We start from the raw sequence: 26,428 nt of genomic DNA, 5'->3' as shown, positions 1-26,428 counted from the left end.
TCTCTCCCCCTCTCTGTCTTCCTCTCCTCTCTCCATTTCTCTCCGTCCTATCCAACAACAATGACATCAATAACAACAACAATAATAATTACAACAATAAAACAAGGGCAACAAAAGGGAATAAACAAATAAATATTTTTTAAATTAAATAAATAAAAATAAAAAGGAAATATTGACTAAACCATAGGATAAGAGGGCTACAATTTCACACAGTTCCCATCACCAGAACTCTGTATCCCATCTCCTCCCCTGATAGCTTTCCTATTCTTTAACCCTCTGGGAGCATGGACCCAAGGTCACTATGGGGTGCAGAAGGTGGAAGGTCTGGCTTCTGTAATTGCCTCCCCACTGAACATGGGCATTGACATGTCAATCCATACTCCCAACCTGTCTTTCTCTTTCCCTAGTGTGGAAGGGCTCTGGGGAAGCAGAGCTCTAGGACACATTGGTGGGGTTGTCTGTCCAGGGAAGTCTGGTCAGCATCATGCTGGCATCTGGAACCTGGTGGTTGAAAATAGAGTTAACATACAAAGCCAAACAAATTGTTGACCAATCATGGACTTAAAGACTGGAATAGTGCAGATGAAGAGTTGGAGGGTGGAGGTCTCTGTTTTGTAGATAGCTAGTAGTCCTATTTTACTTATATTCCAAAGAGCCCATGACTATACTAGTTTTTCTTCCCCCCCCTTTTTTTTTTTTGCTTGATCCTGACATCTGATATGCAGGTGGATCCAAGTTATTGTCTGGGGAGGTGATGTCATGGCTGGAAAAAGAACCAGGGAAGAGAGTAGCTCCCTAATATGGTAAAGGTGTATAAATATTGTTGACTGTAAACCTTATCTATTTGATCTGATCTGGGGCCCATATTCAGCTTAGGAGCCCATGTGACCTCTGCATCCCTGTAGAACTGAGCTCACATTCTGTGGTCATGAGTAGGAACATTCCAAGCTGCCCCAACTTCAGGACCCATCTTCCTCAGGTGTAGCATAGAGTATAGTATATTGTCCAGCCTCCCTTCGGAGGATGGAACATTCTCTAACATTGTTGATCCAAGTTGAGGGCAAGGTCCTATGGGGGCCCACAAATGGTTCATTAAGTTGATTCAATGTCTGAAAATCTCTCAACAGCAATAACAGCTAAAAATGCTTTCCAGGGGGCTGGGCAGTATGCAGTGGATTAAGCGCAGGTGGCGAAGCACAAAGACCTACATAAGGATCCCGGTTCAAGCCCCCAGATCTCCACCTACAGGGGAGTCGCTTCACAGGCAGTGAAGCAGGTCTGCAGGTGTCTGTCTTTCTCTCTGTCTTCCTCTCCTCTCTCCATTTCTCTCTGCCCTATCCAACAATGACAATATCAATAACAACAACAATCTTCTTCTTCTAGTGTTTTCCCTTCTTCCGTAGCCAGTCAACAGCGTCAGGTTGAGCCTGATGTAAAGTTTCAAGACTTCCTTTGAATCTGGAGAGGTGGCAGTCATTGACTATGTGGGTCATAGTCTGTCTGTAGCCGCAGGGGCAGTTCGGGTCATCTCTGGCTCCCCAGCGATGGAACATAGCGGCAACTACAATAATAACTACAACAATAAAACAACAAGGGCAACAAAAGGGGGAAAAAATGCTTTCCTTAAGAAAATTCATCTCTATTTGCCACAGCTCCTGCTACTTCACCACCTATTAATGTGTGTGTGTGTGTGTGTGTGTGTGTGTGTGTGTGTGTGTGTGTGTGTGTGTGTTAGAATAGGGACAGAGAGAAAACAAGAGGAAAGGGGAAGATAAGAGCAGCATTGCTTCACAGCCCTTGAAGATAGGGACTAAGGACTTGAACCTAAGTTCTTACACACTTCCAGGTCCTTAAGTTTTGTATTTTACTGTGGCTAGTCTTAAAAATATATATTTATTTGTTTTTAATGGAAGATACATAGTGAGCAACTAAGAGTACTACTCAGGGAGTCGGGCTGTAGTGCAGCGGGTTAAGCGCACATGGCGCAAAGCACAAGGACCGGCATAAGGATCCCGGTTTGAACCCCGGCTCCCCACCTGCAGGGGAGTCGCTTCACAGGCGGTGAAGCAGGTCTACAGGTGTCTATCTTTCTCTCCTCCTCTCTGTCTTCCCCTCCTCTCTCCATTTCTCTCTGTCCTATCCAACAACGACAACAACAATAATAACTACAATAAAACAACAAGGGCAACAAAAAGGAATAAATAAATAAAATTTTTTAAAAAATAGATTTAAAAAAAAAAGAGTACTACTCAATTCTGACTTATGGTGGTGCTGGGGATTGAACTTAGAACCTTGGAGCATCTGGAATAAAAGTCTTTTGCATAACCATTATGCTGTCTCCCCAGCCTTTGGTTAGCCTTTCTATTGTTTGGCTTGGTCACATTTTTATGACCTTTGTATTTCTCAGAGTTGAACACAGAGGAGGCTCAAGAGTTGGACTAAGGTCAGGGTTGTAATTCAGGGGTAGAGTGCATGCTCCACAAGAATGCAATGAGGTTAGATACTCTAGAAGGAAGTGTTGGACTGAACATGCTGAGCTCATTCTACTGTCTGAAGGTGGCTTTTCTGACCACCAATAATCGCTGGACCTCTTGAATCCCTTCTTCTGACTACTTGAATAGAAGAAACCCAAAGTGAAGGAGATTGTGAATCAAAACGCTACACTAGATTGTAGAAACGAAGTAAGATAGTAAAGTAGCTCATTCAAAGTTTTTCTTACCTTGGATATATTCAGTTAAATGAAACATGTCAATATTTTTGTTCATGTTCCTACTAGAAAAAAAATAATTACATATATGAATCACACCATCTTTCTATGCACTAGTCTGAAAGATGACTAGTTGAAGTAGTCATCCCTTTGAATCATGGTGTATTCGATTTTAGCTTAAGGGTTACCCCACTGGACTTGCAGTAGACCCTAATAAGCCATATCATCCAGGTTAGCAGCTTCTAACATTGGTTGCAGTGCCCAGAAATATTACTTCACGGCTCTTTGGATGCCAGATAGGGGCATACTGATGAGTGTGTGTGTGTGTGTGTTTCATCTTATCTACTGATGATAGATAAGTAGAGCATTACTGTGGTAGACAAGGCATTTTGAAAGTAAATATAAGATCCGTGTGGTACCGGAGGTGGTGCAGTGGATAAAGTGTTGGATTCTCAAGCATGAGGTCCTGAGTTCAATCCCCAGCAGCACATGTACCAGAGTGATGTCTGGCTGTCTGGCTGTCTGGCTCGCGCTCTCTCTCTCTCTCTCTCCTCTTATCCCTTTCATTAATAAACAGACAAAATATTTAAAAAGAGAAAGAGCCTTTAAAAAAAAAAAGATCCCGTGGTCCGGAAAGTGGCGCAGTAGTAAAGCTTTGGACTCTTATGCATGAAGTCACGAGTTCTACCCCGGCAGCACATGTGCCAGAGTGATGTCTGGTCTTTCTCTCTCCTCCTATCTTTCTCATAAATAAATAAAATCTTTAAAAAAAAATAATAATCCCAGAGCAGGTGATGTTTTTTATGCTTGAGAAAAGTGACTTAGAGGCTGCTGGGGTGGCTCAGATCACACGATACATAAGACTCACTGGTCGTCCTAGAACACCGCCTACAGGTCCTGGACAAACACAGACCCCCTGAGAGTGTGTGTTGGGGGAAATCGACCTTCTCAACATGGCCGCCGCCGGTGGGCGGGGCGTCCCGCCGTGTCCCGCCCCGCGCTGCTGTCCAGCTGTCTATTGGATGAGATGACAGTGCTGAGTGGTGATTGGGCTATAGTGAGTCGTGACGGGGCGGGACCGGAAGTTGGTTCAGCTGGGGCCCACGGGGCTTTGGGGCTCATAGTCCCCCGGGGATGTGGAGAGCTGGCAGCATGTCTGTAGAGCTGGGAGTCGGGGTCGCTCTTCGCGCGGTGAACGAGCGGGTGCAGCAGGCGGTGGCGCGGCGCCCGCAGGTGAGGAAAAGAGGGCCGCGTGGGGACGGAGGTTGGGGGGGCGGCTACTCTCAGGAGGGGGGACACTTGGCGTGGAAATGGATCGTCACGGTGACGCATTGGGGTCTCCCGGAGAGGCGGAACCCTTCATCCGCCTGGGTATTGGTTCAGGTGGCAGAGTCCCCCCCAAAAGGTTAAGGGAGAGTTTCCTCAGCGGCATTCTGATGAGGGTTTGTGCAGGTTGACATAGTTGGAGTAAAAGGTATCCGCATGAGGGGTCGGGGGAATGACAGGTGCTATAGGTCGTGTGTTATAGGTCGGCAAGCTTCACTGTCAGAAGGGGCCAGGCCTGGGCCAGAGGCTGCGGGGAAAGACCCGCAAGAGCCCGGAGATCACGTGTGTGGCCACGCCTGCCTGACAGCTAACAGGTGCTCAGGTGCAAGGAGCAGGTCAGGTGGACTAGCTGGACTGTGGAACTGCACTTGTGCTTTTGGGTCAAGAGGGAACTGACCTTCAGTCCCACGCAGTTTAAGGGGAGATTTCTTTATTTCTTTGTTTATTTCTTTATTTATTTATTTTACCAGAGCACTGCTCAGCTCTGGCTTAAGGTGGTGCTGGGGACTGAACCTGGGTCTTTGGTGCCTCAGTCATGAAAGTCTTTTTGCATAACTGTTATTCTGTCTTCCCAGTCCAGGGGAGGTTTTTCTTTCTTTTTTTTTTTTTTTCATTTCGTATATTTAGTTGCCTCCTCTGGATGTCATTTCATGACACCGAAGGCTTGAACGGAGAAATCAAAGCTTCCTCTGATCAAGCATTTACAGTGTCACAGTTCAGAATGCATATACCTGAGTATCCATCACCTATTGTATAGTCTTTCCTTGAACACTAACTAGCTGCTACCTTGAACAAGTTACTTAACTACTCTGACTGTCAGCTTCCTCATCTGTACACAAAAAAAGAATGAACTCTGGAAGCTATACGTTCACTTCTGGCATTAATATTCTGAGTCTCCAAGAAAAAAACAAAACTGGGGGGCCGGGTGGTGACGCACCTGGTTGAGCACACATATTACAGTGCACAAGGGCCTGGGTTCCAGTCCCGGGTCCCCACCTGCATGCAGGGGGAAAGCTTTGCGAGTGGTGAAGCAGTGCTGCAGGTGTCTCTCTGACTCTCTCCCTGTCTATCTCCCCTCCTCCTTTCAATTTCTGGCTGTCTATCCAATAAATAAATAAATAAATATAATTTTAAAAAATAAAGAATGAAAAAAAAGAAACTAATAAACATAACCCTGGGAGGTGCTTCCTGAACAACTCCCAGGCAAATTGGCTGCCTGTTCTTCTATTTTCTCTGGAAACTATTAGTTCATTTGATTTGTATATTATAGGAGTTATGACGAGTTCTTATAGAAAACTGACAGTGTCGCCTTCAATAAGTGAGGGAAGTTTGGGTGTTTTTTGTTTGTTTTGTTTTTTTTGCTAATTTATCTAATTCTTCTGGCTCTGAATTTGTGATTCTGTACAAATTCCAGAAGTTAGTAAGGTACATGAAAGCTGAGCTGCCTAAAACCAGGTGAATCTCTTACTTCATAGTTTCTGTGTGAATTTGGTTGCTACAAATGCAGGGAAGTGCTGTTTATGTTTTTATGTAATGTCCAGGATACAGGTAGGGTGTGTGTGTGTGTGTGTGTGTGTGTGTCTACGTCTACTGGTATCAGATCTGCTGGTGATTATTTTTTTTAAAAGATTTATCTCATAAGAGAGTTGGAGAGAGGCCAGAGCATTATTCTAACATATGTATTGACCAGGTTTGGGCTCAAAACCTAGTGCCTGAGGGTGCAAGAATTAGTTCACTGTGCCACCTCCCGGGCTGCCTGTCACTGATTCTTGTCTAGACTGAATATTAACTTACTTAGTTATACTAAGTAAGCTACTTTTGAGAATGAAAGGGAGCAACAATTCAAGTGGCTAGAGTAACAGGCTAGCAAACATCACATTCCAAGTTTGACCCCTACCACCACATATGCCAGAATGATGTTCTGATTCTTTCTCTTGTGCCTCTCATTAATAAATATGTAAATCTTGGATAGTGCTTTGCTTCTGTGTGTACAATCCAAGTTCAAATTTAGCCCCCATTGCATTGGAGGAAGCTTTAGTGCTCTGGTCAGGGTCTTTCTTTCCTCCTCCTCCCCCTCCTCCTCCTCCACCCCCACCCCCACCCCCACCCCCTTTGTCTCTTATCTCTGTATGTCTGAAAAAGTCATCCTGAAGCCTCAGTAATTGTCAAAATAAAAAGTAAATAAATATTAAAAAGAAAAAAAATAGAGTGAATGGGGATAATAGTTATTGTCAGGACTAGAATAAGTTTCAGAAACTGCTGATCCCAGATTTCACTATCCAGGAATGTGTTCCCTTCTAGTCAGACACTTCAGCCTTCCCAGTACACGTTTCTGCAACCTTGACGTACATAAGAATTCATCTGGAGAGCTTGTGGAAAAAGGAGTTTTCATATCACAGTCTTTAAGATTCAGATTCACTTGGTCTGCAGCGGGCCACAGATTTCCCTTTAAGAAAATACTGCTGGGGGGCTGGGCAATAGTACATTGGGTTAAGCGCACATGACAACACGTAAGGACCAGCGGAAGGATCCCAGTTCGAGCCCCCAGCTCCCCACCTATGGGGGGGGTCGCTTCGCAAGCGGTAAAGCAGATCTGCAGGTGCCTATCATTCTCTCCCCCTCTCTGTCTTCCTCATCTCTCTCGATTTCTATCTGTCCTATACAACAACAACAGCTATGACAATAATAACAATGGCAACCACAACAAGGGCAACAAAATTGGAAAAATAGCCTCCAGGAACAGTGCTGGCATGGCACCAAGCCCCAGAAATAACCCTGGAGGAAAAAAGGAAAAGACTGCTTTTACTTAGCTGTCCAGCTCTTTTAAGAAAGAAATGTTTTTCTGCTCGATATTAAGGTTGTTAGCATAAATATTACATTTTGACATTTTGATGTAAGCATATGAGAGACATTTGACTTACATTGTTTGCTGTTGTTTTAGTGATTTAATAATGATTAACACGACTGTAAGATAACAGCAGTACAATTCCACACAGTTCCCACCACCAGAATTCCACTTCCCATCCCTTCCATTGGAAGCTTCCTATTCTTTATCCCTCTCTGGAATATGGACCAAAATTTTCTTTGGGGTGCAGAAGGTGGAAGGTCTGACTTCTGTAATTGCTTCTCCGCTGAACATGGACATTGGCAGCTCAATCCATACCCACAGCCTGTTTCTATCTTTCCCTAGTGGGGTCAGGCTCTGTAGAGATGAAGTTCCAAGTTATATTGGTGAAGTTGTCTGTCTGGAAAGTCAAGATGGAATCATAGTTGTGTCTGCAACTTGGTGGCTGAAAGATGGTAATACATAAAGCAAATTGTTCAATAAACAGGAACCCAAAGGTAGAAATAGAGCAAATGAAAGTAGGGGTCTTCATGTGTGAAGAAGCTAGGAAGTCTATTTTACGTATGTTCCATGTGGTCCATGACTTCAGTAATTCTTGCCTGAGCCCAATAGCTAACATGAAGGTGGATGAAAAGTATTGTCTGGGAAGATGGTGTCAGGGTTGAGAATAGGACTAGAAAGCTGGATAAGGGAAGAGAGAGTAGCAGCTCCCAAATATGAGGAAAGTATATAAATACCATTAGCTATTAATCCCATCAATATGACCTTGGGCCCATATCTATTCATATTTAGCACAGGAGCCTGTGTAACTTCTGAGTCCCCGTCAGTCTGAGCTCACAGTCCATGGTCACAGCTAGGAACATTCTAGGCTGCACTCATTTCAGGACCAGTCTTCCTGGAGTGGCTGAGTAGGCTGAACCCAGCCTCCCTTCAGAGAGTGGGGCAGCTCCTACCATTGCTGCTCTACAGTGAGGACAGGGTCCTAGAGAGGCCTACAGGAAGGCTTATGATATTCTTTTTTTTTTTTAACTTTCCCTTTTTGTTACCCTTGTTGTCTAACATTGTTGTGGTTATTGATGTCATTGTTGTTGGCTAGGACAGAGAGAAATGGAGAGAGGAGGGGAAGACAGAGGGGGAGAGAAAGACTTCCCTGCAGGTGGGGAGCTGGGGGCTTGAACCGGGATCCTTATGCCAGTCCTTGCGCTTTGCACCATGTGCTCTTAACCCGCTGTGCCATCATGATGACATTCTTGATTGAAATGACCAGTGATAGTGGAGAAAGGGACCTACTAGAGATCTAGGTGCATCATATCTTTGTGGGAATTCAAGGATTCCCTGACTAGAGCCCCAGATGATAGGGTGGCTTGGTATTGACCAAAAAGGCCATTATTAAAGTTTGCCAGTCTCATGCCTTTTATCGTTGATGTTTTTAATTGATTAATTAATTTTTATTTTGATAGGACAGAGAAAATGAGAGGGAGGGAGAGAGAGACATCAGCAACACTGCTTTAGTGCTTGTGAAGCCTCCCAGTGTTATCTGATACTAATATACATGTAGTATTGGAAAATGAATATTTTTTAAAGTATTTTTATATTTATTTATTCCTTTTTGGTGCGCTTATTTTTATTGTTATTGTAGTTATTGTTGTTATTGATGTCATTGTTGTTAGATAGGACAGAGAGAAATGGAGAGAGGAGGGGAAGATAGAAAAGGGGAGAGAAAGACACCTGCAGAACTGCTTCACCACCTGTGAAGCGACTCCCCTGCAGGTGGGGAGCCGGGGTCTGGAACCAGGATCTTTATGCCGGTCCTTGCGCTTCGTACCATGTGCCCTTACCCCGCTGCCCTACAGCCTGACTCCCAAAAAATGAATCTTATGGGGAGTCGGGCGGTAGCACAGCGGGTTAAGCACAGGCGGTGCAAAATGCAAGGTCCAGCGTAGGAATCCTAGTTCGAGCACCCAGCCCCCCACCTGTAGGGGAGTCGCTTCACAGACGGTGAAGCAGGTCTGCAGGTGACTGTCTTTCTCTCCCCCTCTCTGTCTTCCCCTCCTCTCTCCATTTCTCTCTGTCCTATCCAATAACAACATCAATAACAACAGTAATAAAACAACAAGGACAACAAAAGAGAATAAATAAATTAAATAAACATTTAAAAAAATGAATCTTATGGGGGCAGGGCAGTGGTGCACCTGGTTAAGCACAATCTTACCATGTGCTGGGACCCAGATTCTGTTGAGCCTCCGCTCCTCACCTGAGTGTGTGGGGAGAAGACGCTTAGTGAACAGTGAAGCGGGTCTGTAGGTCTCTCTTTTTCTCTCCCTCTCTATCTCCCCCTCCTCTCTCAGTGTCTTTATGTCCTATCGAATAAAATAGACAAAAAGAAGAAGGAAGAGGAGGAGGAGGAGAAAGGGGACCAGGCAGTGGTGCACTGGGTTAATCGCACATAGTGAGAAGCACGAAAACTGGTGCAAAGATCCCAGTTCAAGCCCCTAGCTCCCCACCTGCAGGAAGGTCACATCTCAAGTGGTGAAGCAGGTCTGCAGGTGTCTTTCTCTCCCCCTCTCTGTCTTCCCCTCCTCTTTTCATTTCTCTCTTTCCTACCCAACAGCAACAATAACAGCAACAATAATGGAAAAAAGATGGCCTCCAAGAGCAGTGGATTTATAGTGCAGGCATTGAACCCCAGCATTATAACTCTGGAGGCAAAAAATAAATAAATAAATAAATAAATAAATAAATAAATAAATAAAAGGAAGAAAGAAGGAAAAAAAGAAAAGAAAATGAATCTTACTAAATGCCAAGGTCTATTTCAATCTGTTTTTTCTGGCTGTATCTTACAGGACATATTGGAATCATATTCCCAACATTAACTTGTATGACTCTTTCCCTTTGACAGAATCTCCCAGCTGTCCAGCCCCGGCTAGTAGCAGTCAGTAAAACCAAACCTGCAGACATGGTGATTGAGGCCTACAGTCATGGCCAGCGCACTTTTGGGGAGAACTACGTAAGAGCTTTTTACCAAATTGCCTTTGGAAGAGTCTTGGTTTCCAGGCTTCTGATTTGTTCTGTTTTACCCTTTAGGTTCAGGAACTGCTAGAAAAAGCATCAGATCCTAAAGTGAGTAGATCTCTAAATTATTTCACTTGTGTCTGATTCTTGGCTTTTCAGTTGAAAATAAAAATCAGCCATTCTTGTTGGTGGCTGAGTTTTAGAGCAGGCAGAAGGTTGGGCTGGTGGTAAAGATTCCTGCATTCACCCTGAACCTGAAATATTTCTTGGCTGGATTTTTTTTTTTTTTTATCATTGTACTGGGCAGGGATAATGGTTTATAGAACAGTTATTGACACATGGGTATAAACTCACATCTCTCTGTGATAGACAGCTGTCTAAAGAACACTCTCACCCCCCAGTTTAGAGCTTTTTCCATCACCATGCAACAAGACCCCGAGACCTTCTTCACCCTCTCCTTCTTCCTTCTCCGGAGTGTTCTGCCTAGATGCAACACACAGATATTCCTTTCTTTAGTAAAACTAACTTTTTTTTAATTACCTTTATTTATTTGATAGAGACAGCCAGAAATCAAGAGGAAGGGGGGGGCTATAAAGAGGGAGAGAGACAGAGTGACACCTGACTACTTGTGAAGCTTTCCTCCTGCAGGTGAGGTCTGGGAGCTTGCACATTGTTTGACATGTGTGCTTAACCTGGTGCACCACCACCCAGCTCCAAAGCCCACTTAGTAAAACTATAGATTTCTCCTTTCTGGCTTTTTAGACATGGGGATAGTAAAGATTTATGATTTTATATTAGAGTTTTACATTGAAAGGAGAGAGAAGCCAAAATACCCTCCAGCACTTGCATCACTAGGTCTTGAATCAGGAGCCTTGAGCATGGGAGTCCTTCACTCTAGCAGTATAACTATCTTACCATAGTCCCAAGTTGACTATAATCTTGGACCCTTTCGAGGTTTTTGAAAGCCTCAATCGATTAAGTTGATCCTATAATGGATGATATCTGGAAGATGAAGGCCGTTGACAGGAATCAGTAAGAGAAATTAAACACTCGCCTTCAATTTTTATTTAAGGATCCGTAGGAACCCAGTGATAGTTTATCACATAGACATGAAAAGTCATTAGAAAGTGTGCAAGGTGTTTGAACTGACAAGACCCCCATATGACCAAAGTCAAACCTTTGTCTCTTCAGATTCTGTCATCATGTCCTGAGATCAAATGGCACTTCATTGGCCACCTACAGAAACAAAATGTCAACAAATTAATGGGTAAGATAAAAGTCCAAATATGTGGGAACTGGGTGGTAGCACAGCAGGTTAAGCGCAGGTGGTGCAAAACACAAGGACCGGCGCAAGGATTCCGGTTCGAGCCCCCAGCTCCCCACCTGCAGGGGAGTCACTTCACAAGTGGTGAAGCAGGTCTGCAGGTGTCTGTCTTTCACTCCCCCTCCCTGTCTTCCCTCCTCTCTCCATTTCTCTCTGTCCTATCCAACAACGATGCCATCAATAACAACAACAATAATAACTACAACAATAAAACAACAAGGACAACAAAAGGGAATAAATAAATAAATATTTTTTAAATCTTTTTAAAAAAAAGTCCAAATATGAAAACAAAATTACTCCATTATTGTCATTTATGCTACCTTCAAGAGAAAAGAGAACAGGTTGTAGGATGTTCCCAAGTGTCTTGGGGGGGGGGCGGCTGGGGTAGTGGGGTAGGAATCTTAGTTGTTGTTGTTGTTGTTGTTGTTGTTTTCTTTTCTTTTTTTTGCCTCCAGGGTTATCACTGGGCTCAGTGCTTGTACTCCTGGCAGCCATTTTTTTTTCCTGTTTTATTGGATAGGACAAAGAAAAATTGAGAGTGGAGGGGAAGATATAGAGGGGGTGAGTGATAGACACCTGCAGATCTGCTTCACCACTAGTAAAATGTTCTCCCTGCAGGTGGGGAGCCAGGAGTTCAAACCGGGATCCTTGCTAGGGTCTGTGAGCTTTGTGCACTTAGGCACTTGTGCACTTTATGTGCACTTAACCCAATGCACCACTGCCCAACCCCCAAATCTTAGTTCTTAGTATAAGAAAAAAAATTGTGCAAAGTGTAGAGTGAACTCACAATTGACTGAAGTGTGGATACTTGGCAACCTACGTTACCTCATATTGGGTTATTTGGTGGTATTTCAAATAAACTTTAAGAAGGAGCTGGGGAGATAGCATAATGGTTATGCAAAAGGTCTTCATGCTTGAGGTTCTGAGGTCCCAGGTTCAATATCCAGCTCTACCATAAGCCAGAACTGAGCAGTTCTCTGTTAAAAAAAATAATAATAAATAAAATTATTTGTGCACAAAAAGGAGAAAGAACCAGAGCATTCTGGCACATGAAATGCTAAGCATTGAACTCAGGACCTCATGCTTAAGAGTCCAATACTTTACTTCACCACCTTCCAGTCTGCTCATAAAAAAATTTAATGACCAAAGCTGGGAGGTGTCTCAATGAGTACAGAATTTATACACACAGGGCCTTTCTCTCTCCTTAAATAAATAAAATTTTTAAAGATTCAATGGCCAAAGATATTTTTCCTTTAGAATATAAGGCTATAAGGGGCCAGGTGGTAGCATAGCAGGTTAAGCACACATGGCACAAAGTACAAGGACCATCGTAAGCGGCATAAGGATCCCGGTTTGAGCCCCTGGCTCCCACCTGCTTAGGGTTCACTTCACAGGCTGTGAAGCAGGTCTGCAGGTATCTGTCTTTCTCTCCCCCCCTCTCTGTCTTCCCCTCCTCTCTCGATTTCTCTCTGTCCTATCCAATAAAATAGGACCAAAAAAAATGGCCAACAGGAGTACAGGCACTGAGCCCAGTGATAATTATTTGCATTGCTGTTCATCAGAATTATTTGTAATTTTTGTGCTACCCTTTAGAACACGTTCATGAAATTTTAACACTATATGTAAAGCGGTATAATCCCACTCAAACATAAATTGTAGTAATCTCCAAAACTACTAAATATCACAATTACAAGTAAAAGTAGTCAACAGAAGAGATAAAGTAGAATAAAAATTAATGAAATGGTATTTCATTATGCTTTTGATTTCTCTTTCCCTAATAACTAAGGAAATCAAGAAGCTCTCCTTGGTCTTGTTGGTCAGTTGTTTACCTTCTTTGGAGAAGCATCTGTTCAAATACTTGACTTGTTTTCCACTTGGGTTATTTGTGTTTCATCGAGGTGTAAAAGTCCTTTATTAAAGTCAGGGAGATGGCACAGTAGTTTACACAACAGACTTACCTGCCTAAAATCCCACCTTGAGTCCCCAGTACAACCACAAGCCAGAGCTGAGCAGTTCTCTTGCTAAAAGAAATGGGGGCAGGCATGAAATAACTCACCCTATAAAGAGCACACTTTACCATACACAAAGACCTGGGTTTCATCTCCTGAGCAACTGTGTGGGGAGGCTTGACGATCAATGGAGAGGTCTAGTACCTACAACTCCACTTCACCAGTGGTGAAACTTTCCCTCTGCAGATAGGGACTGGGGGCTTGACCCTGATCCTTGCACATGGTAACATGCATTCAGCCATGTGCACCACTACCCACCTCTTACTTTTTTTTTTTTTAATGTCTCCAAGTTTTTTTTTTTTACATTTATTTATTTATTTTCCCTTTTGTTGCCCTTTTTGTTTATCGTTGTTGTTGTTATTGCTGTCATTGTTGGATAAGACAAAGAGAAATGGAGAGAGGAGGGGAAGACAGAAAGGGGGTGAGAAAGATAGACACCTGCAGACCTGCTTCACCGTCTCGCCTGTGAAGCGACTCCCCTGCAGGTGGGAGCGGGGGGGGGGGGGGGGCTGGAACCGGGATCCTTATACCGGTCCTTGCACTTTGCGCCACCTGCGCTTAACCCGCTGAGCTACGCCCGACTCCTTCTGTTACTTATTTTTTTTATTACATTATGTAGTATGTATGCATTTTTGGTCATGTTTAAATTTTTTTTTTTCATTTGTTACCAAGGTTATTGCTGTGTCTTGGTGCCTGCAGAACAAAGCCACGGCTCCTGGTGGCCATTTTTCCCTTTTTTTTTTTTCCTTCCCCTTTCTTTTATTCAATAGGATAGAGAGAAATTGTGAGGGGAGGGTGAGACAGAAAGAGATAACACCTGCAACACTGTTTCTCCACATGTGAAGCTTGCTCCTTGCAGGTGGGGACAGGGGACTTGATCCTGGGTCCTTACACATGGTAATCTCTGCACTTAACCAGGTATACCACCACCAAGTCCAGTTTTTATGACTTTTGTATCTCATTTAGCTTTTAGTGTTTGAGTCATTCTCATGTTCTTGTTGAATGAAAAAAAAAAAGTCCTTCTTCCAGGAAGTTTGAGAACATGGCAATGTCATGCCCAGGAAGCACTGGCTTCCACTAACTTTTTTTTTTTTTTTTTTGTCTCTTGACCTGTTTCTCTTGGTTTGAACTAAGATGTAATGAGATCAGATATACGGTTGAGTAGACATGACTGTAGTGATTGGCTTTTTGAAGTACATGGACATAAATGCTGCCTAACTGAGTTGATGTTTTTGTCTTTGCAGAGAAGACAGGCAGGTTTAATCTGATGTTTGATGATACCCGATTTGAAAATGGCCTGGTGTTCAGAGTTTCACCTGAATCTTAGCAGAACTAAAATTAAGTCTTTCTCTTTCCCTGAGAAGTTATTTTTCCATCTGCCTCGAAAAGATTTGATTTATGTTGCTTGCTTTCTGGTCAGACAAGTAAAGAATTACTTTACTTCTTTCTCATTACAGCTGTCCCCAACCTCTTCATGCTGGAAACTGTGGATTCCATAAAATTGGCCGACAAAGTGAACAGTTCGTGGCAGAAGAAAGGTTCTCCTGAGAGGCTGAAAGTTATGGTTCAAATTAACACCAGCGGAGAGGAGAGTAAGTGACCAGAGCTGGATTGTAGTTGTTTCTTCCATTAGGATAACTGAAGCTCAGGAGGAATGGCAGGCCAAGTATTTGATAGCTAAAGTCAAAGAAAACAGTCACGGGTGCCCCAGGACAGTGGTACATCCAGTCACGTGCACATCTTACCTCGGCACAAGGCCCTAGGTTCAGGCCCCTGCTTCCCGCCAGCACGGGCAAGGCGTCATGAGTGGTGAAGCAAGTGCTACAGCTGTTTCTCTGTCGCTCTCCCTCTCTATCTTCCCTCCCCTCTCAATTTTCATTTGTCCTATCAAGTGAAGGGAAGGGAGAAAATAATCAAAGGGTGCCTGCAGGACCTGGGTTCAAGCCCCTAGTCCCCACTTGCAAAGAAGAAGTTTCATGAGCACTAAAGCAATGGTGCAGTGTCTCCCCCCATATATATATACACATATCCTTTTTCAATATTTCTCTGTCCTATCAGATAAAGATATATAAAAATAAATTTTAAAGAATTTATTAATTTATTCATGAGAAAGATAGGAGAGAAAGAACCAGACGTCACTGGTGCATGTGCTGCCAGAGATCGAACTTGGAACCTCATGGTTGAGAATCCAATGCTTTATCCACTAAACCCCAAAGATGACTCTGGTGAAAAAAGAAAATCATCACAGACCTTTAAGTAAACTGTATTGTATATGATACAGATGAGATCCAGTTCACATATTACTTTTGGGCATATCATGATTTATGATTGGCTTATTTTTGAGGGCATAGGAGAAGCAAAGTCAAGAAGGACAGGTGATTCTCTCAAGAATTCCCAAAAAATAGGGCCAGGTGGTGGCACACCTGGTTAAGTGCACACATTACAGTGTACAAGGTTTAAGCCCTTGATCCCCACCTGCAGCAGGGAAGCTTCATAAGTGGTGAAGCAGGACTGTAGGTGTCTCTCTTTCCTGATCTCCCCCATCTCAATTTCTCTCTGTCTCTATCCAATAATAAATAGTTTTTAATTACAATTTTTTTAAATATTTGTTTATTTATTCCCTTTTGTTGCCCTTGTTGTTATAGTTATTGTTGTTGTTATTGATGGCATCGTTGTTGGATAGGACAGAGAGAAATGGAGAGAGGAGGGGAAGACAGAGAGGGGGAGAGAAAAAAAGACATCTGCAGATCTGCTTCACCGCCTGTGAAGTGACTCCTCTGCAGAAGAGGAGCCGGGGGCTCGAATCAGGATTCTTGTGCCCGTCCTTGCACCTTGCACCACCTGTGCTTAACCCGCTGCACTACTGCTCGACTCCCAATAAATAAATTTTTAAAACATTCAAAAAAGTCATCATCACTCCAGCGATGGCAAAAGTACGTGTGTTAACACTTCTCAGATCTTAAATAAAATTGGTGTTACATTGAAAGAGAGACTAGGAGAAAGATCACAGTGAGTCAGTAAATCTCTACAGGAGCTCGGGCTAACAGTGTAACATAGTAAACAGGAATAAGGGCCTTGAGATTAGACAGACCTGGGTTTGGGAACTTTACTTCCCATCTTTGTCACATTGGTTAGGTTGCCTCGCCTCTCTCTACCCCAGTTTCCTTGTCTGGCAATGATACCATTATAGTGCCTACTTCAGAGAGTATCATAAGGATTAAATGTGGCAACATAGATAAAATTGCTGACATTGCAGCCTGAACATTTTACTTATTAGCCATCTGCTATTAATTAGTATTTACAGGGCCAGGCGGTGGCACACCTGGTTAAGTGTACACACTACAGTACACAAGGACACAGATTCAAGCTCCTGGTCCCCACCTGAAGGGGGAAAGCTTCAAAAGTGGTGAAGTAGAGCTGCAGGTGTCTGTCTCTCTCCTTCTCTATCTTACCCCCTCTCAATTTCTTTCTCTATCCAACAATAAATAAATAAAAGTTTAAGAAGTAATAATAAATATTTACAACTGTTAGAGCACCAGCACCCACCAAATTTGGGTGTGACGGAATACTATGTGGGCTTCTGCTTTCCAGACAGGCCCTTGAGGCAGATGTCTTTGGTTCATCAGAGTTCCTTGTTGTGTAATCTTGGAAAAGGTACTTCAATTCCCTGTCTCAGTTTCCTCATCTTTAGAATAGAGATAGTAAGAGTATTTATTTCATAGTTAGTGTACTAGATGAAACGTTTTTTAGGACCTACATTATAACCATTATCAGTAAAATCTAAAATTAACTCCAGATCAAGTATATTTTATCATTTCTTTTTTTTTAGTATTTATTTTATTTATTTATTCCCTTTTGTTGCCCTTGTTGTTTTATTGTTGTAGTTATTATTGTTGTTGTCGTTGTTGGATAGGACAGAGAGAAATGGAGAGAGGAGGGGAAGACAGAGAGGAGGAGAGAAAGATAGACACCTGCAGACCTGCTTCACCGCCTGTGAAGCAACTCCCCTGCAGGTGGGGAGCCGGGGTTCGAACCGGGATCCTTATGCTGGTCCTTGTGCTTTGCGCCACCTGTGCTTAACCCGCTGCGCTACAGCCCGACTCCCTATTTTATCATTTCTTGATAACTAGCTGTAATTTGGTCTAACTAAAGATTGAAAGTCTGGTGAGCTAACTCCCTTGGATAGTGTACAGCATTGCCATTTACACAACTCCACATTGGGTGAAGCTTTGGTGCTGTGGTTTCCTGCCTGCCCACCCCCCCCCAGTCATCCTGGAGCAGGAAGCCCTGGTGATAACAAAACAACAACAACAAAAATTACAGTGAATATTCTTAGTATCTTCATAGATGGGAAAAGGAAAATCAGTAATTCTATAACTGCATGACAAAGTTATCTGCTGCAACTCCCTCTTCTAATTAGCAAGTTCAATTAAATTTTGCAGATATAAGACTAAAACTTAACAATGCATTATGGTTCTACTAACAGGCTAATATATTTATTATGTTTATTTATTTTCCCTTTTGTTACCCTTGTTGTTTTTTATTGTTGTTGTAGTTGTTGTATTGATGTCATCGTTGTTAGATAGCACAGAGAGAAATGGAGAGAGGAAGGGAGGACAGAGAGGGGGAGAGAAAGACACCTGCAGACCTGCTTCACCAGGGGCTCGAACCAGGATCCTTACGCCGGTCCTTGTGCTTTGCGCCATATGCACTTAACCTGCTGCGCTACCGCCCGACTCCCTTATTTATTTATTTTTATGTTACAGAATTACATGTCAACAGGGGTTTGAATCCACACCATTTCCACCACCAGAGTTCTGAATCTTCACTCTCCCCACTGCAATCCACCACAGTTCCCCTAAGGTTGTATACATGGGCCAACCATCTTCTCTACAACTATCTGTCCACATTTATACGTAGTTGCCCCTTCTTTTTCTGATTCAATCCTCTCTTCTCTTCTAAGCCACTCATGTCATCATAGCTACCTCCATATGTCCCTCTCCTTTTCCTCTGTCTCTCTGGGGGCTGATGGAGCTGGAGTTCAGAGCCCTCTTATCTTCATCCTATCACTTCTCCCCCACTGGAAATATGGATCAGGGTTGTTTATAGGGGGCAGAAGGTAGGAGTTCTGGCTTCTGTAGCTGCTTCTCTGTTGATCATGGGCATTGACAGGTCAATCCATACCTCCAGTCTATCTCTTTCTCTCCCTAGTGGGCCAGAGCTCTGGAGAAGCAAGGGTCCAGGACACACTGGTAAGGTCATCTGCCCAGAGAAGTCAGGATGGAGTCATGGTAGCATCTGTAACTTGGTGTCTGGAAGGTGGCATGGCCTAAGTTGAGACAAAGTGGTTAATAAACAGGAACCAAAAAGTAGGATTAGAGCAGATGAGATTAGGGACTTTAGGGTAGAAGAAAGCTAGGTAAATCATTTTAGTCATGTTCCTGGGGGCACACAGTTTTGCTTGAGTTTGGTAGCTAACCTGAGGTTGGATGAGAATATTGTCTGAGAGAATGGTGTCAAAGTAGAGAAAAGGGCTAGAAAGTTGAATTAGGGTAGGGAGAAGCTCTTATTCTTGTTTAAAAAAAAAAAAGTCTGTGACTAAAGTTAACTATTTACCTCCATCCACCTGCTCCAGGGCCCATATGTAAATACATATTTATATTTAGCACCAGAGCCTGTGTAACCTCTAACTCCCTATAGGTCTGAGCTTATAGCTCATGGTCACATCTGAAGAACATTGCAGGCTGCACTCATTTCAGGACCAGTCTTTTGCAAGTGACAGGGCAGAATACCCCTGGCCTCCCTTCAGAGACTGGGGCTGTCCCTACTGTCATTGCTATATGGTAGAGCCAAGGTCCTGGGAGAGCCCACAAGATGCACACATAGCATTTTCCTGGGACATCAGGACCAACATCACAAAATGCCAGAGGAACTAAAAGAAATATGTTTTTCCCCTCTAGCTGTTCCCAGTTCAGCTAACAGATAAAGATAAATTTTAAATCTCTCCTGGAGAAATTCCAAACCTGACTAGAAAGGGAGCAAAATAGATAAAAAGCATCAAATATAAAGAACTTGAGTACAGGTTCTTTTATGAAGTCCTTTTGTAGGGACTAGCAGGTGGTTCACCCCCAGGAGGACATAATTGCCATGCATGAGGACCCAAATTTGAGCCCTGGGTCACCAGAGTATCTGCAGTGAGCAAGTGGTCCTCTCATTTTCTCTCTGCCTCTCCTCCCTCTTTACTTGCCCGTCGCTCACCTTTTATTTAGAGCAGGGGTGGGGAACTTTTTCCTGCCAAGGGCTATTTGGATATTTATAGCGTCATTCACAGCCCATGAAGAATTCTGAACTTAAAAATTAACAATTGGGAGTCGGGCAGTAGCCCAGCAGGTTAAGCTCACATGGCACAAAACACAAGGACCTGCGTAAGGATCCCGGTTCGAGCCCCCTGCCTCCCCACCTGTAGGGGAGTCACTTCACAGGTGGTAAAAGCAGGTCTGCAGGTGTCTATCTTTCTCTCCCCCTCTCTGTCTTCCCCACCTCTCTCCATTTCTCTCTGTCCTATCCAACAACAACGACATCAATAACAGTAACTACAACAACCATGAAAAACAACAAGGGCAACAAAAAAAGAGAAAATAAATAAATAAAATATTTTTAAAAATTAACCATTAATGTTGCTATGAAAAAAGTTTCCGCTGCCTCGGCGGGGCCAGACCAAATGATTTCACAGGCCTGATACTGCATACAGTCTAGGAAAAAAGGGGGGGCACCAGGAACCAGAGGAGTGGAGCAGGCACTGAACCCCAGAGATAACCCCAGAGACAAAAATCATAATGATTTAATTTTTTTTTAATTTAATATTTATTTTATTTATTTATTCCCTTTTGTTGCCCTTGTTGTTTTATTGTTGTAGTTATTATTGTTGTTGTCATTGTTGGATAGGGTAGAGAGAAATGGAGAGAGGAGGGGAAGACAGAGAGGGGGAGAGAAAGACAGACACCTGCAGACCTGCTTAACCGCCTGTGAAGCGACTCCCCTGCAGGTGGGGAGCTGGGGGCTCGAACCGGGATCCTTACACCGGTCCTTGTGCTTTGCACCACGTGGGCTTAACCCACTGTGCAACCGCCCTACTCCCAATGATTAAATTTTTTTTTAAATAGTGAAAATAAATCCTGTCATCTGAAACTCACCTCCTCTATAGTGAGGAAAGGATCCTCCGGTTGCTTAAAACATTTAGATCTGTGTCTTTCTGTTTCTTTTTGTGAAGGTAAACATGGCCTCCTACCTGCAGAGGCAATAGCCGTGGTGGAACACATAAATACCAAGTGCTCCAGCCTGGAATTCGTGGGACTGATGACCATAGGAAGCTTTGGCCATGATCTTAGTCAAGGACCGAATCCAGACTTCCAGGTACTGGGATGGTGCCTCTGCCAGAGAGCCGTCTTAGTGCAGTGTGCTCCATGACTGGCTGTTGCAGTGAACGTCAAACATCTCCCAGACATTGCCTGTCGGGTATTATAACCCTCTTCTGAACTCTCCTCATAAAGAAAGCACATGTTTCCGGGAGCCAGGTAGTGGCACACCTAGTAGAGTGCTCATATTACCATGTGCAAGGACTGCAGTTCAAGCCTCCAGTCCCCACCTGCAGGGGCAGAAGCTTCATGAACAGTGATACAGTGCTGTAGGTCTCTCTCTCTCTCTTCCCCTCTATCTGCCCCATTCCTTTTGATTTCTCTCTGCCAATAAGTAAATAAAATATTTTTTAAAATAAAGCCATCGGGGGAGCCAGGCAGTAGCACAGTGGGTTGAATGCACGTGACCGGAAAGCTCAAGGATCAGTGTAAAGATCCCAGTTCGAGGCCCCAGCTCCCCGCCTGCAGAGAGGTCACTTCACAAGTGGTGAAGCAGGTCTGCAGGTGTCTATCTTTCTCTTCCCCTCTCTGTTTTCCCCTCCTCTCCCAATTTCTCTCTGTCCTATCCAATAACAACAATAATAATAACAACAAGGACAGCAAAAATGGGAAAAATGGCCTCCAGGAGCAGTGGATTCGTAGTGTAGGCACTGAGCCTCAGTGATAACCCCGGAGCTAAAAGTAAAAAATTAAAAAAAAAAAAAGCTATCAGAATATGTTTCTAAATCCTCACAGACCTTTCTCAGCTAAGTTGGAGCCTCAAACAAGTCTTCAGAGAAAATGAGTTCTCCCTTCTTCCTTTCATTCTTCTTGTCCATAGTCTTCTTCAAAATGACAGGGCTTTCGGAAAACCTTTTCAGTAACTTCTGGTAATTCTGACAGACCGTGAAAGAAGCAGTCTTTGTCAAGGGATACCCATACTCACCCACTTTTAGGCTTCCACAAAGAAGGCCAAGAGTAGGGGCTGGGCAGTGGCACATCCATTGAAGTGAACACATTACAGTGCCCAAGGACCCAAGTTCAAAGCTCTGGTTCCCCATCCATAAGAGGAAAGCTTCACAAGTGGTGAAACAATGCTATCTCCCCTCTCTCAGTTTCTCTCTATCCTGTGAAAGGTTGGAAGCGGGGGAGGAAAAGTGGGGAGGTGGAGGGAGAAATAAATAACCAGTGGGAGTGGTGGATTTTGCATGCAGGCACAAAAGCTTCAGCAATTAAAAAAAAAAAAAAGCAAGAGTAAAATAGGTGTCACACTTGTCTGTCTGTCAGGTGTTATTATCCATCCGAGAGGAGCTGTGTAAAAAGCTGAACGTCCCAGCTGACCAGGTTGAGCTGAGCATGGGTATGTCCGTGGACTTCCAACATGCAGTAAGTGTCCTTCTGGCGGCTCTACTTTGCCTTCAGGGGGGAGGTCCAGAAAGTGACAGCAAGAATTTTTGCTGGAGAAATCTTTGAAATGGCTCGTTGTAGCACTCAGAACTAGAAGTAATTAGTCTAAGTGAAATAAGTAAAGAAGTGGAGAAAAGCTACCAAATTCCACTCCTCTGCAGAACTGAAATGACTAAAACAAAAGAATTTGTGAAACAAAAATGATAGCTATACTGCCTCTCTCAGACTCTGCGGAACTATAGTGGTTATCAGGCAGTGAGGCACCACGGGACTTTGGTGGAGTGTGCGGCAACTCACACCATGTATGAGTATAAAGTTATACCCCTGAATTCTTATGATTTTGTAAAAAAAAAAAAAATGTTAAATTAAAAAAAAAATTTCTAGGACTGGGGAGACATCACAATGGTTCTACAAAGACCCTTTATACCTGAGGCACCAAAGGTCCCAGGTTCAATCCCAGGCACCACCATAAGTGAGAGTTGAGCAGTGCTCTGGTACATATATATATACCAGATGGGCTGGGTGGTAGTGTACCCAGTTGAGCACATACGTTACCATGTGCAAAGACCTACAGGGGGGACATCTGACAAGCAGTGAAGCAGGTCTGCAAGTATCTCTTATCTCCGTCTTCCCCTCCCCTATTAATTACTCTCTGTCCTATCAAATAAAAAAAATAGAAAGAAAAAATAAATGTTAAAACAATAAAAAATATATATATATATATATATATATATATATATATATATATATATATATATATATATATATCCATGGAGGTCATGTTATCCCATTGGAGCACCATAGTCCTGAAGGTCTTTAGCTGTTTTGTCACTGTCCTTCATAGAATCTTCTCAAGAGCCAGAAGGAAAGACACATTTGCTTCGGCATTTGCTGCCTTTCATGATTTCCAACTCAGTCCTCGTTGCTTTCTCTTCTTTCCCTCAGATCGAAGTAGGATCTACCAATGTCCGAATAGGAAGCACCATTTTTGGAGAGCGAGATTACTCAAAGAAACCTACCCCAGACAAGTCTGTAGCAGACCTGAAGGCCCCTGTGGAGGTGACAAAGGCACACTGAGCCAGGGAATAGCCTGCAGTGGAAGACTGACTATGCACTTGCCTGGATTTTCATTTTGATTTCCCGTATGTCCCAGCACTATCTTGCTTTCCTGTGACCAGGAGATGGAGCAACAGTGATTACTATGCGTGTTGGTGGAAACCATCAGTAATTAGTATCTGACATGGTATGCACATGCCGGGTAGTGTGACTTGGATTTAAACTGGAGAAATCCAGATTTAACCAGTAATTGAGCTCAATATTGAAGGCTTCCCCAGGAGCACCGATCAGCCCATGAATGCCTTTCCCCAGGTGGAAATTTGATCACTAATGCCTATAATTATTGATATAAGAAGGATTCACTGATTAATACCCCCACATTAATAGAGAATTCCCTGCAGCCACCAACTTCACATGAATAACCTTGGCTGCTCTGGAACAAGTTGCTCTCTACTGCACTTACTAAATGTTTATTCTCTGGGATGGTTTATGACTCTGGGCTGTCAGTACAGGTTACTTGAGAAACCGACCAGATTTGAGCCAAATTATTGTTGACAAGGGTCTGTGTCGTTGGCTCTAAACATGACGTAGGTAACCTAAATAACCTTCCAGCACCCTCCTAAAGAGACAGGATTTTGAGTGTTTTTTCCCCCCTCTGGGCCCTACAGTGACTGGGGTTTATTAATAAGATTTCTCTTTCACTGTAAGTTTCTGAATGGTGATATCAAAGACCAGCCAATCCCCTGCATCCCCAGAATTGGGAGTTTGGATCAAAAGGTTCCGGTTTCTGAGGAGCACTGTCCAAGCACATAATTGCCTCCCTTCCCCTACTGCCTAAGCCAGACTTTTGCAACTCATTTTGATTGTTAATGAAGGAGTAAGATCTATAAAAAGCAGAAAGTACAGTTTTCAAGGTAATAACCAGCCAGCTTCATTGTGGATCACTGCTTGTGTTCCAGGCGGATTTTTCTTACTCATTCAAGCCCCAGTTACTAATTATATGAAGTTCATTTTCAGACCTTAATGCTACTGCTGAATGTAAGTTTGTAAAACCTGCAGCTGTCCACGATTCTTGTATTACTTCAATCCAAAGCTAGAGTCGTGATATTTCAGCCTATTAAATTAAAAAAAAAAGTGAGTTTAAATTATACCATCTGTGCCAATTACAAAGCCATTAAAGGATTTATTTTTTATGATCTGGTGTAGTGAGTCAGTTGAAGGTGGGGCGGGGGGTGCTTGCAATGTGCAAAAAGCAGCTATGCCCGTCATTTGGTATTGTGCCAACCAGCTTTGGTGAAAGCCTCCCGTTAGGTTATAGGTGTACACAAAGTGCTACACGTGGATGAGAAACTCCGAACTTATCAGGGCAGAAAAAAAGAGAGAGAAGGGAAGGGAAGGGAGGGGTAGGGAGGGGAGGGGAGGGGAGGGGAGGGGAGGGGAGGGGAGGGGGAGGGGAGGGGAGGGGAGGGGAGGGGAGGGGAGGGGAGAGAGGAGAGGAGAGGAGAGGAGAGGAGAGGAGAGGAGAGGAGAGGAGAGGAGAGGAGAGGAGAGGAGAGGAGAGGAGAGAAGAATAGAGAAGATTGGTATTTTATGAATTACACAAAAATACTGGTTACCTCTTGCCACCAGAAACTTAAATTGCCTCTAGAGGGCGACATAGGCTAACCAGAGGAACAGAGGTGGTTGTCTACTGTCAGCAAACTACCTTGGAAGGGACTTGGCTCCTGAGTCTCTTCCTTTCTCTCTGAGGCACAAATAGAGGCCAGAGGGGTACAGTTTCCCCAGGCGATATAGCTGGTTTGCAAAACCACAAGCCTCTCTCTGATGCCATCATACCTTTGCTCACTGGACTGTGGGTTCTGATAGTATCACTGGAGCCCTTTGGAAGAGGGGGACTGGTCTGAACAGTGAAGAGTTCTCAGGACTGTGCCTAGGAGATCAGAAAGACCAAAGAAGGCTCAGCCGGGTGGTGGGTGTGGATAAAGCTTTGAACTCTCAAGCTTGAGGTCCTGAGTTCAATCCTCATAGTCACATGTATCAGAGTGATGCTCTGATTTTCCTCATTGTCATTAACGAAGTAAAAAAAGTATTTTTAAAAAGGGGGGATGGCAGTCTTGGGGAAGATTGAATCAAAACTAGGATTTAAAAAAAAAAAAGGGGAGTTGGGAGGTAGTGCAGCAAGTGCACATGGTGCAAAGCACAAGGACCGGCGTAAGGATCCCAGTTCGAGTCCCCGGCTCCCCACCTGCAGGGGGGTCGCTTCACAGGTGGTGAAGCAGGTCTACAGGTGTCTATCTTTCTCTACCCCTCTCTGTCTTCCCCTCCTCTCTCGATTTTCTCTCTATCCTATCCAACAACAACAATAATCACTACAACAATAAAACAACAAGGGCAACAAAAAGGAATAGATAAATAAATATTTAAAAAAATAAATTTAAGAAAAAGTATATGTAGGGAACTCACTGTTATCCAGGGCCTTCTGTGGAGAGAAAATTGATCCAAGTTGCAACTAAATACTCCCAGATTTTTGTCAAAGTGGTGACGGCAAGCACAAGAAGTTTCTTGAGTCACAGCAGCCTGTTTTCCTGGCTCAGAACCACTGCTCATCCCCACCCTCAATCTCCACACACATAGCCTCCATTTTTAGTGAATGCACTTAACCAGTGTGCCACTGCCTGGCCCCTGTAGCCCTCATTTTTAATTCAGCAGACTCTCTTGCCTGTCATTTAAATGACTGTAGTTAGCAACCTGGAACGTGGTGCAGCAGGAAGAGGACTAGGCTTGCATGTATGTGGTCCAGTACGTGGTGTGCCAAAATGATGCTCTGATTCTCTTTCTAGTAATAATAAATATTTTTTAAGTCTGTTGTAATTGTTGAGAAGGGGGAGGAAAGACTGGTTTATTGATGTGCATGAGTGAATGAATGAAAGCATCACTCTGGCATATTCAGCATCGGGGATCAAACTTGGAACCTTATTGCAGATTTTTTTTTTTTGCAAGTTGTGCTCCACCACTGTACAACTTCCCCAATCACAGTCAACTGACTTTTTTTTTTTTCCTAATAAAAAAAGATAGAGGGCTGGGGAGACAGCATGATTTTGCAAAAAACTTCCATGCCTGAGGCTCCAAGGTCCCAGGGTTCAGTCCCCAGTACCACCATAAGCCAAAGCTAAACAATGCTCTGAACTTTCTCTCTTTCTCTCATTAAGATAAAATATTTAAAATAAAAAAATAGGAAGAAAGAGTAAAAGTAGCCATAGCACCGAAGCTTCACAGTGAAGGCCAGATTCAAACCTTGGTTACATGCATGACAAAGCAGTATAATAGCCAAGCAAACTATTTCACCAG

General features: G+C 43.5%; 1 protein-coding gene across 2 annotated transcripts; it reads left to right on the top strand.

Moving 5' to 3' along the window:
* The first annotated feature begins 3,785 nt into the window (after positions 1-3,785).
* Positions 3,786-24,276, top strand: PLPBP (pyridoxal phosphate binding protein). 2 transcript variants are annotated; one of them, XM_007516692.3, is made up of 8 exons: positions 3,786-3,940; positions 9,778-9,885; positions 9,963-9,998; positions 11,082-11,157; positions 14,681-14,815; positions 20,494-20,636; positions 21,905-22,003; positions 22,970-24,276. In XM_007516692.3, exons 1-8 carry the CDS (start codon positions 3,842-3,844, stop codon positions 23,099-23,101), a joined length of 828 nt encoding a protein of 275 aa, XP_007516754.1. In that variant the 5' UTR covers positions 3,786-3,841; the 3' UTR covers positions 23,102-24,276. The 2 variants fall into 2 exon arrangements, with proteins under 2 accessions (XP_007516754.1, XP_060038676.1); XM_060182693.1 differs by lacking the exon at positions 21,905-22,003.
* Positions 24,277-26,428: the final 2,152 nt, after the last annotated feature.

Source organism: Erinaceus europaeus, chromosome 2, assembly GCF_950295315.1.
Source record: "Erinaceus europaeus chromosome 2, mEriEur2.1, whole genome shotgun sequence".
Taxonomy (NCBI): domain Eukaryota; kingdom Metazoa; phylum Chordata; class Mammalia; order Eulipotyphla; family Erinaceidae; genus Erinaceus; species Erinaceus europaeus.
The sequence above is the reverse complement of the archived record's forward strand: the minus strand, read 5'-3'. Positions and strand labels throughout refer to the sequence as shown.